Source organism: Rhagoletis zephyria, unplaced genomic scaffold, assembly GCF_001687245.7.
Source record: "Rhagoletis zephyria isolate East Lansing unplaced genomic scaffold, Rhagoletis_zephyria_1.1 Rzeph_scaffold_00011, whole genome shotgun sequence".
NCBI lineage: Eukaryota > Metazoa > Arthropoda > Insecta > Diptera > Tephritidae > Rhagoletis > Rhagoletis zephyria.
This window is the reverse complement of record NW_016157095.1, coordinates 47,705-58,391: the sequence shown is the minus strand read 5'-3', so window position 1 is coordinate 58,391 and position 10,687 is coordinate 47,705. Positions and strand designations below refer to the sequence as shown.

General features: G+C 33.5%; 1 protein-coding gene across 3 annotated transcripts; it reads right to left on the bottom strand.

The window, feature by feature from the left end:
* Positions 1-285: 285 nt before the first annotated feature.
* Start1 (Steroidogenic acute regulatory protein-like) lies at positions 286-9,671 on the bottom strand. Of its 3 annotated transcripts, XM_017610002.1 has the most exons (14): positions 9,573-9,671; positions 9,371-9,507; positions 5,685-5,940; positions 5,280-5,428; positions 5,055-5,213; positions 4,065-4,118; positions 3,611-3,743; positions 3,399-3,535; positions 2,502-2,654; positions 2,066-2,170; positions 1,330-1,985; positions 1,148-1,271; positions 912-1,059; positions 286-813 (listed from the first exon to the last, which is right to left on the bottom strand). In XM_017610002.1, the coding sequence occupies exons 3-13, from the start codon at positions 5,800-5,802 to the stop codon at positions 967-969; spliced, it is 1,881 nt and encodes a 626-aa protein (XP_017465491.1). In that variant the 5' UTR covers positions 5,803-5,940; positions 9,371-9,507; positions 9,573-9,671; the 3' UTR covers positions 286-813; positions 912-966. The 3 variants fall into 3 exon arrangements, with proteins under 3 accessions (XP_017465491.1, XP_017465481.1, XP_017465501.1); XM_017609992.1 differs by having other exon boundaries at positions 9,371-9,663; XM_017610012.1 differs by lacking the exons at positions 5,685-5,940; positions 9,371-9,507; positions 9,573-9,671 and adding an exon at positions 5,492-5,608.
* Positions 9,672-10,687: the final 1,016 nt, after the last annotated feature.

The window sequence follows — 10,687 nt, the reverse complement described above, 5'->3', positions numbered from 1 at the left end:
ATTTTTTTATATCAACACTTTATTTCATGTTTTGTTTTGTTTTGACTGTGTCACTATACACATCTATTAAACCGGCGCAAAAAGATGGGAGTTGGACATTTTTTCGCACGTAAAGCGTTTATCTGGCACCAGCTTAATATTTACACTGTAGGGAAAATCTCAAGTTTTGAAATTACCCAAAAAATACGCCGCGGCACGTAAACGTAACTGAATCGTAGATTCCCTCTTTTTCTAAATCAGGTGATTTTCCTACAGTGGTATGAGAAAAAGACCCAACTATTTAGATTTTTATTCAGTTTTAATATTTTATTGTATTTTGAAAAACTATTTATACATACAAACATACGATTAAATCTTAAAAGTAATTGCTAATAAATTGTATATTATCATCGTAATACGGCATGAAATATTACAACAAAAATAGATTATGCTGTAAAATATATGTCTCATTAACTTGTGCGCCGATTTTTTAGTTCAAATTCAGAAGCAAATGAACTTTAATATTTCACTTTAACCTAAGCTATAACTTACAAGAGTACAAACAATATTAATTTCATTATTCTCACATTGTTGGACCTAATTGTAGAAAATATATGTATGTATGTGTTTTAAAATTTTCATAATTAAGATCTAATATTTAGCGAATCATTTCGGATTTGTTATCAACCATTAAACTTTTAGAAATTCTATAATAATCGCGTTGTAAAAATATATAAACAAGATCATACACAATCAGTTCCATAAATATGTTCTATTTTAACCGATGTTTGATGAATATAAGACTAATACATGTAGCAGGATGAGTGCGAAATTCTGAAAATGAAATTCCAATGAAAATTACAATTATTTATGCACTTGAGCTTATTTTAAAACAAAGCAGAAGGTATTTATAAAAAATTATATGTATTTACTATTGAAGAATGCCAGTTTTTCTTCCCACTGTTATACCGCTATACTCTGTTTCCGCTATTTTCTAGACACTCGTTTACGTTTAGTGCGCAACTCGACTACATATTTACGTAAATATTTCATATAATCACTCATAAAAGTGGTGTAAGCCTGCAAGAAAAAAAGAAAATTTATTTTTTGCAGATCGCGGGACTTACACTGTAGCCGAGCGAAAAGAATGAAGGCACACAATACTTACAGTGTCTAGCACATACCGCGGTATGTAACCTTTCAAGTCCAAACACAGAATCCAGTCGAATATGCATGCATCTGATTTACCTGCGATTTCATGTAGCGCAAACCCAGTCACAAGATTTTCGCCGCTAAAAAGTGAAAACTGTTAAGCAAAAATTTGTTCTCCTATCAAAGCCCGCTACCCACCGTATATATTTCGCAGTCGGCGGAACTGGCGCATAATCAATACTAATTGCCGCGCTTATATATACTTTATTTTTACTAGCGTCGCCACCCAAAGCTCCACTTACAGCCGCCCCTTCACCCATATCGGCATTTTCCTGTGGTACATCTTGCATTCCCATCCGTGCCTCCTTCTGCACCAGTTGCGCCAAGTCATCTATATTGTCGTGAGCATCTTCAAAACTATCCTCTTCCAATGGTGGCGGTTCATCGGGATCAATACGTACGATTGCGCTAAAATCTTTAGCGCCTAAGCTTTTACTTAGTGTCTTAAAAGCCCGCCCAGTACGCAAACTTTTCACACTACCGCTTCGACTATCCGCATCGCCAGCGCCAGGCATTACGCTACTGCTGCTACTTGAGAATTTCGCACGATTACTTTCAACACTGCTAGGCTGTGTGGTGGGTACAGAGTCATCATCTGATACGGTGGATACGCTACCTGGACCGGCTGTGTCGGTACCACTCTCCGCTTCATCATCATCATCGGATTCTTCGCATATCTTGCCATTGCGAAAGAGACGCCAACAGCGAAGATTAATGAAGTCGCGACTTTTCACCATGCCACCGCCACCACCCACACTAGCCTGGTATGTAATATCGGTGTAGGAATTGATTTTCTGTAAAATGTGGAGGTTTTAATTAATGAATACATATGTGCATATGCATATATATAAATTTTACTGCAAGCGAAACATACATGCACCATTTTTGATTCTAACAAAGTCGGATTCCATTTCGGAACATTTTCAATGTTATAGAAGAGTTCATCCATTAGCTCTTTGGGTGGATATTTAATACGAGCCTGAAAAATAAGAGTGAACGCGTTTTTGAGATATAAATATTAACAAAATAATAGGAGTGCGACCAGTTTTGACTTTTTTTTTTGTCTGTTTAATGTTTATTACTTTCTTAAATATTTTTGTAAGGAATTGATGCTTCCATGGTCTCCCAAATATACATTTTCAAATAACATAAATTAATTGGCAGGCTGTGGAGAAAACTCAGTTTTAGCTCTCCAACAAAAATTTTTACAGCGCCAAATTAAGTTTTGAAATTAACTTTTTCTTTTGCTTGGGCTTCGATCCGGTCTAATACACATGTATGCAAAATTCATAAGTCGTTTAAGTACTTACTGTTAGTCTGTAAATTTTGCCCATCTTTTCACGTTGCGTACTGCGTATCGTGTCTCCTTTATTGGTAACCTTTTCTACCTTCCAATCGCTTGATTCAAATAGCTCATGTGCTCTCCGCACACAATCCAAAGCCATTTGATGATATTCTTCATCCTGTTAAGACAAGGCAAATTTTTAATGCAATTAGAAAATAACTAAATTTTTTGAAAAAAATTTAAACTTAATTTGAAGGGCAACCTGCTGCATATTAACAGATTTCTTGCTAAGCTGTCGATTTACGACTTGAACACAAAAACCACAAATTACATTTGTGATATATTTAAATGGAAACTTCATTTTATATATTTGTACAAATACAGGAGAAAGAGATTTCTCCCTACAGCTCCACGGCAAATTGTAAATTTGAATATCCCTAATTTAATATGCAGCCGAACGCTGAAGTATTCATTCGATTAAATGGTGATTTACTGATTTACAAAAGAGCAAGTATTTTGTGATGCAAAGAAATAACATTATTCAAGTGAAAATCCATGTATAAAATGCGTCATTACAGTACATATATGTACACATATATATATATATATATATATATATATATATATATATATATGTGTAGATATATATATATATATATATATATATATATATTTCAAAAGTGATCACTAAGACAGATAATTGATGCTGTTATCACAATCAACATCAATGTTTGAAGCTGGCCCTGAGGCAACTGAGCTATGTGCATACATGTGTGTATGTAGTATTTTAGACAGTGAACTTAAATCGCTTTACATATGTATGTAGATATATGTAAATATATACAAGTATCTATATATATATATATATAAATGTATACAAAACATAATCAGCACCTAAAACCGCAAAAGCACACACACCCACCTGTTCATCGTCTTCATCATCGCTATTGTGTACCGTTTCTAAAGGTGAATAAAAAATGCTTTCCGGAACATTACGTTCCGACTGTGAGGCCAAAAACGGTGCCATCATTGGTGAGCGCTGTTCTGGGGTAGCTATTGCTATAAAGCGTAAATAAATATAATCATATATTAGTAATTAATTTTCAAATTTTTGGTACACGTATTTGGTTTTACCAGAGAAATAGCTACGCGCGTGACGTTCCTGCGGTATGACGCGGCAATCGAGGAACCAAGCTTCACCCCAAGCCAACACGAATGACGTTATTATGAGTATCACTTCGAAAACCTGTTGACGCGAGTCGACCCACTGAAATAGTGAATTATTTATATTTTTTATTAATCTTCACCTTAATTAACAAAGGCCCTAACCAAAGTTTTTTTCGAAACTGTGTTTTTCACAGATTTTGGTTGGATATATTAAAATACACCTTCAACAAAAATTTTAAAGTGCCAGTACTTAAAACAACGGAGTTACATCCCACGTTTTAAAAACCTTTACCTGAGTTTGATATACTTTTCATGGTTTTTTTTTTGGTGCTTTGTTATGTAGGGCCTTTGTGAATTAATTTAGGTATGGATATATGTATGTATGTCAACATATAAAAAGAACTAAATTTAATTCACTTACATCGTAGACAAATACTTTGGAGATTAAAAATAGGCACGAACCGCTCGTTGATAACTGCAAGATGTAAGTGAAATGAATTAATGCCTATTAAATTATCTAGAAATAGTCAATGCTCTATGTATATAAATATGTGTTAATGCACATATGAAGTACTATGCCTATGTGTGAAATAATGTAGAAACAAAAGGCGAGATGGAAGTATATGCGTACTTATGATAATAGATATTGCATATAGGGTCTCCGGGAAAGCAAGCAAACTTATTTGCTTCTTTAATTCAGTGCGATTCGGATTAACAGCGCAGTTGATCTGATCAAAATTGTACCTTGCCAGGGTGCTAGCTTCGAGTTCAGCGGCCAGTAGAATTTTCTTTTTTTTAATACATTTAATTATTACTTTTATTTTTTTTTATTTAATTATAGTTGTTGGGGATTTTTTTTTAAACACATAATATGAAATAAAACAAGTAATTTTTTAGCAAAAAAAAAACCGACTTCAACTCTCATATAAAAATAAATATGTATATCGGATCTTAACTAGATTAACATGGGACCACCTCTGAGACACTACCTTTCCGATGCAAAAAGAATTATCGAAATCGGTCCAAAGTTATGCGGTAACATACATAAAAAAAAAACAATATTCCTCCTCCTTTTTTGGAAGTCGGTTAATAAAGCAAAAGAGAATAAAGTAAAGTAAAATAAAATGAATAAATAAAGTGAAACTAAAAAAAAATTAAAAATAAATGTTTGCAATCGCTCGAACCGAGAATCGAACCTGAGCTCTACTGAATTGTAGTAAGCGGCTTTCGTACGCGGCAACTACGGACGCCAAACTCGCTTTGTGTTCTTACGTGCACAATGGACAACAGCTCTTAATGCGCTTTAATGCTGCCGTCTGTCTATATTTTTATATTTTGAATATTTTTAGTAATTTGTTTGTTAAAGAAAATTGCGCAACAAGTTTTCTTATTTTCTACAATATTAACTCACTGCTATTATAATCCAATGGTTTATGTACAACAAAGCATAAAAGAACGTCAAAACTAGAAAACGGCACATAGCAGCTCCCACTACATCAAATAAAGAGGTTCCAAAAGTGTAATGGACCACTTGCTTTTGAAATGCCTGAAATATATTGTCTCCATTGATCTATAGAATATGAGATAATTATAATTTTTTACTTATATTCTGATGCCATACGTCACTATATATTACCATTATACAAATTAACCACAATAACGAAACGAAGAATAAATCGAATGTCACAAAGAGACAGAAGAAGCGACGTACAACCGACATGCGACCATCTTGCATATAACCGCCCAGAAATTCTTCGGTGATCAAGTTGATGGAATGTGTGCGTGCTGAAATATAATGAAAAAATTTTTTTGTTAAAAATAAGAGACATTAGGCTAAAATGCATTCACTTGAGTAAAACATATCCGTTATATCTCCGTTAATGTACTATTGTATGCCAAAGTTATTTCTGCATTTTTTTTAATATTCTATATCATTAATATAAAATCCAAAGATCTATACGATTTCTATTCGCACACCCTATATTTAAACGACAAGTGCTTATTGCAAGACAAAGATATGAATATCATATAAAGTACTTACACATATCATAGTTGGGCGGTATCGGCACAGACATTGCACCACGATAGGCCATGTTCGTGCGAGAGCTTATCAGCGATTCAGCAGCTGAGCGTATTTCATCGGCATCGCTCACTGACATAATTTACATATATATGTTTAATACGCGGCTTCGCACCCACATGTAGGTAGTTGGAATATTTGAGTTTCGAAATAAGAAGCTAGAATTTTAGGCGCATATTTAGTAAATGCACAGCCGATTAAATTTTTAACCCTCAAACTGAAAATATAAAAAAAAATTAAATTTTTATTATTTATATTAAAATGTGTACATATATTAAAATACATTTACACTTGGGATAAAAATATTTTTAGAAGTTGTACTGAAACTGCACTAATAGTATTAGGTTCGGTTAGGTAAACGGGCTGCCTCCGTATGTGGACTCGACTAAGCTGTAAATTATATCGAACTATTCTTTCTTTGGAAATAATAATAATAATAATAATAATAATAATAGATTGGCTTACACAATATGTTAGTGTTTGGCGGTGCTTCTCTTATTTCTGTTATTTCTATATTTATGTTATTTAGAAATGTCAATACTTTCCTCCGACAACTTCACGGCTTCGTTGGACGGATTTGGGAGTACGAAGCTATGGTATCCATTCACCGAACAGCAAGTCAATAAAGCCGAAAGTATATAGTAAATTCTGCAAATGTTTATTATACTTCATAGAAGAGGAGGAGTTCACGGAGTCTACATGCGAGTCAGAGATAGATATGACAAGTTTAAGATTGACAGCTTGGCTAGCCGCATAAAAGTGACTTTCGCTTCTAAAACTTTTAATAGCACGATCGGCTCTCCGGAAATCCTCATTTCGAAGCGGTTTCTAACAGTAGAAAAAAACAGAAGTGCAAGCCTGATCAACAGACATGCCACGGATTTTGATCTCTTTTGAGGAACCGTTTCTTCGTTCTTGGCACAAATTAAGAAGTTACAGGTAACTTAGTAATATAGTAACAATTAAATGTTTTTAATTAGAAATTTTTTAATAAATCACATGTCAATAATTGTGTCACATGTCAACTTTCGATGGACATTGCCAGTGGCGTAATACGCCATACATACATACATACATGCATACATATATACATACATACATACATACTATGTATGTTAAATAAAACTAAAAACTAAGACTAGAATAAAGCTAATTACATACTAATATCTTATCTGTATTCTAGTCTGTAAAATTTTAAAAATGTCCAGCATGCGTAAACACGTTTAAATACCGAATTGGAACTAAGTTGCGGAAATATGACATTTCTATGAACTATAGTTTACGAATAGATAACAGAGTTTGATACTTTTCATATACTCAAAGTAAGAAAAGAAAAGCCCGTCGGTTCTTTATATAGAATAGAAGTAAAAGTACCAGAAGTGTTATAAAAATATAATACTGTTGTTGTTGTAACAACATACAAATTTCTCACAGAGTTTTTGGGGAGTGTTGCTGGAGTGACAGTCTTTGGCCAGATATAATTATGGGTATTTCCGCTTACGTAGACCCGACTATAGTGGGAACAATCGATCCATTTGCTGCTTAGCTGCTTGTTTCTGTTTGCATTTTTATTTACTTTTCAACCACTGATAAGAACATATTGTACTTTGTTTTGATTTGTACTTTTTGACCCACAAAACCAACATCCTATGGTAACCTCATATTAAATGACGTAGTGTTTCACTGACTCATTCATAGAGGTATAGTAGGCAAATCCACAGTACGATAACGCCTCGGGACGCAAAATAAAAATTTACGGACCACTAAGGTACTCATGTATGTAGTATGTATGTAAATATGTGTACATACTTGAGTCTACAGTATATTTTGCTTTGCTGCCTTTATGCTTTAGTGCAAATTTAAAATACCTACCGCAAAATGCGCGTCAGCAGCATTATTTTTAACATTTATAAGGAAACTGTTCCGATAGATGCGTTCAACATGCCTGCACATTAGCGATACCTGCTCTAAAAATTATTTATTTATTTTATTTATTTATTTTTTACAGTCTGTTAGACTTATATTACAACAAAGATTTAACATTCTTATAATTAGATTTAGATTTAAAATTTAAATATTATATATGAAATACAAATTGCTCTACGGAAATTTTTAAATAACATTATTTCTTTATCACAGCAATTATTTTATGTCAATATAAAAGCATGCAATTTTCCGGAAGTTATGTAGACGGTTGGAAAGGCCGAGTTTCCAATCCGCGCTATAGTTTTTGGGTTACTCCGTTTCTTGATATCTCCTGGGTGGCCGAAAAGGCCGAGTTCCCGATCCACCTAGTTTCGATATCTTGGTGGTTGGAAAGGCCTAGTTTCCAATCCACGCTATTGTTGATACATCACTATCTTGTAGGCTGTAGGTACTCCCTCTACACTCCGGTAATTCATTAAAGCACTTAAGCCTTTATAAAAAATATTTTTTTGTCCACTTCCGTTCTATACTTCGGGAGTCTGAAGCTGTCATTCTCTCTCAACAAATATGTATGCGTCTCATTTATATATCGGAGATTATCGCTAAGGTAATCTGGCACGTTGCCCTTGTAGGGTATTTTACTTGAATGTTTTTATACTTGTTTAAATTCTTGATTTTCAATTTATGGTTCTATGAATTTGTTTGTAGTTGAAAAGAAAATTTTTGATTAATAAATAAACTTTCAACTAGATCAAACAAAAAAGGAAATACAATTTTTAATAAAATACCATAAATGATATATTGGCGATCCTGCCAGGAGAGATATTTAACGACACAATAAATTTCTGAATTAATTAGTAAATACCAAAAAAATTAACAACTGAAAACGCTTTCAAAACCAAAGGCTGCAAAATTAAATTGAACCTAGAGTCCGACCGAAACATTTCTGCAAATTAACCAACGTTGGACAAACAAACTGCAGATTTTAAAAAAGCTGATTTTCTATTTGGAGGGGGAGTATATGTAGGGTATTTTACTTGTATGTTTTTATACTTGTTTAAATTCTTGATTTTCAATTTATGGTTCTATGAATTTGTTTGTAGTTGAAAAGAAAATTTTTGATTAATAAATAAACTTTCAACTAGATCAAACAAAAAAGGAAATACAAATTTTTAATAAAATATCATAAATGATATAGCCCTTAATATTGTACACAAATTTCATAGCGTGGTAAAACTATTATCAATTATCAAAGAAAATATTACGTTAACCTACCCAGGCTCTACACTTACCCTAATCTTACAAGCTTTTATTTATTTTACTCGACACGCAGAACATCGAAATGGCTATCATTTTATGTAGTTTTATAGATAGTTAGATACCATTAGGAAAAAATTTCGCTTGCAGTAATTTCTACGTGGGAAGTGCTCCTCAATTATTTGATTTCATAGGTATTCGGATACCTTCCTCATTGTAGTAAAGAAAATTCGCTTAAGTGCTTTTTCGGTTAAGCGCGCAAGTTATTCGTGCAAGAATGATAGAATACATGTACAGCTAAGCAAAATATACTGTATTATGTATGTATGTCTATATTTTAGTTAAGTTGGAGTTCGCCAACATCATTTTGCATTTCTTACATTTTGCAAAATTTAAGAATCAAAAGCAAACAATTATGTGTAAATTCTATATACCACCTTATATGGACGCGCCTTGGAGCATACCTTTTCGATCCTTGTACAGAGTTATTTGCCGAAAACTATTAAATTCGTGTGTAGATATCACGAACCATCGATATGCAGCCAGAGCCCTAAATAGCCCTCTTTTGCTTCAATGCGTTCGTTGTCCTTTTAAGATTTGCCTATAAACAGAACACTTTTCTAATATAGTACATATGTATGTATCATGAAAGAATTTTTGTCCTACTATTGCACAAATTTTTCCAAACAAAGCAAAATAATTAAATATGAATCTACTTGTTTTCCCCCATATGTGTCAAATGTCATATGTGGTATGTTCAGTGAAACCACTTCCCTGACGGGGAATAAAGTGTTTGAAAATTCGTTTTTTTGTCCATTTTTAATTTATTCATTTTTATACCAGTACGCCCTTGTGCACAAGGGTATTATAACTTTGTTCAAATAACGTTTGAAATAGCCAAAACTAATCGAGTTAGATATGGACATATGTATACGTAAATGATCAGAATGAAAAAAAAAACGATTAAGCGGTGACTGTCCGTCCGTCTGTGCACACGATAACTCGCGTAAAAATTGAGATATCTTTACGAATTTTGGTATGTGTACTTCTTTTCAGCATAGGATGGTATAATAATGATAATGAGCAAAATCAGAAAATAACCACGCCTACCTTCCATATAACGGTTGTTTTCAGAAATAGGTTAACGGCGATATTTTAGTAACTGCCGAAGCTTATTCACTCTAAATTGATATTTACGATTTTTAAACGAAAAACAAGATTATACATTTTTGTAAAATGGGCGTAGCCACGCCCACTTGTGATTAGATGTGTTTATGTGTTGTTGTTGTTGTTGTAGCGGCTACCACAACCCCGCCCATATCGGTTGATATCTCAGTCGTGGTCGTCAAGTTCCACTAACGGCAGCCCTAGGAAGTGTGCAGCCTCTATCAGGTCGGTCCACAAGGACAAAGCCGTTAGGGTTATCGGCATAGAAGGCTTTTTGTTACCAATATGCAATAATACAGCCTTCAAACTCAGTTTATTGCCGTCTATGAACAATCGCCACTCTTTTGAATCATATGTTTGACCAAACTCTTTGAATAAACCAGGGATGTCGTTGCAGTAGCAGTCAGCAAATGAAATTAATTGAGAATCGATATCAAGGATTCTGGGACGTCGCAATGATGGGTGATTACTGCTGGTTTCTCATAAGAGAAACCGATCCTAAACTGAATAAGCGTCAAAGTAGAACACATAATAATTTCGACAACATAGTAAAATCAAATTAAGATAAAGATTGTTAGTATATAGTATAAACATAAATAAATTTAAAAAAAAAA

Excerpts from the sequence above, each read along its gene's own strand:
- Start1 (XM_017610002.1), bottom strand. The coding sequence starts at position 5,802 with ATGTCAGTGAGCGATGCCGATGAAATACGCTCAGCTGCTGAATCGCTG. Across the intron at positions 3,536-3,610 it reads CGCGCGTAGCTATTTCTCTG|CAATAGCTACCCCAGAACAG; the intron begins GTAAAACCAAAT and ends TACGCTTTATAG. Across the intron at positions 1,060-1,147 it reads CGCGGTATGTGCTAGACACT|GCTTACACCACTTTTATGAG; the intron begins GTAAGTATTGTG and ends TTTTTCTTGCAG.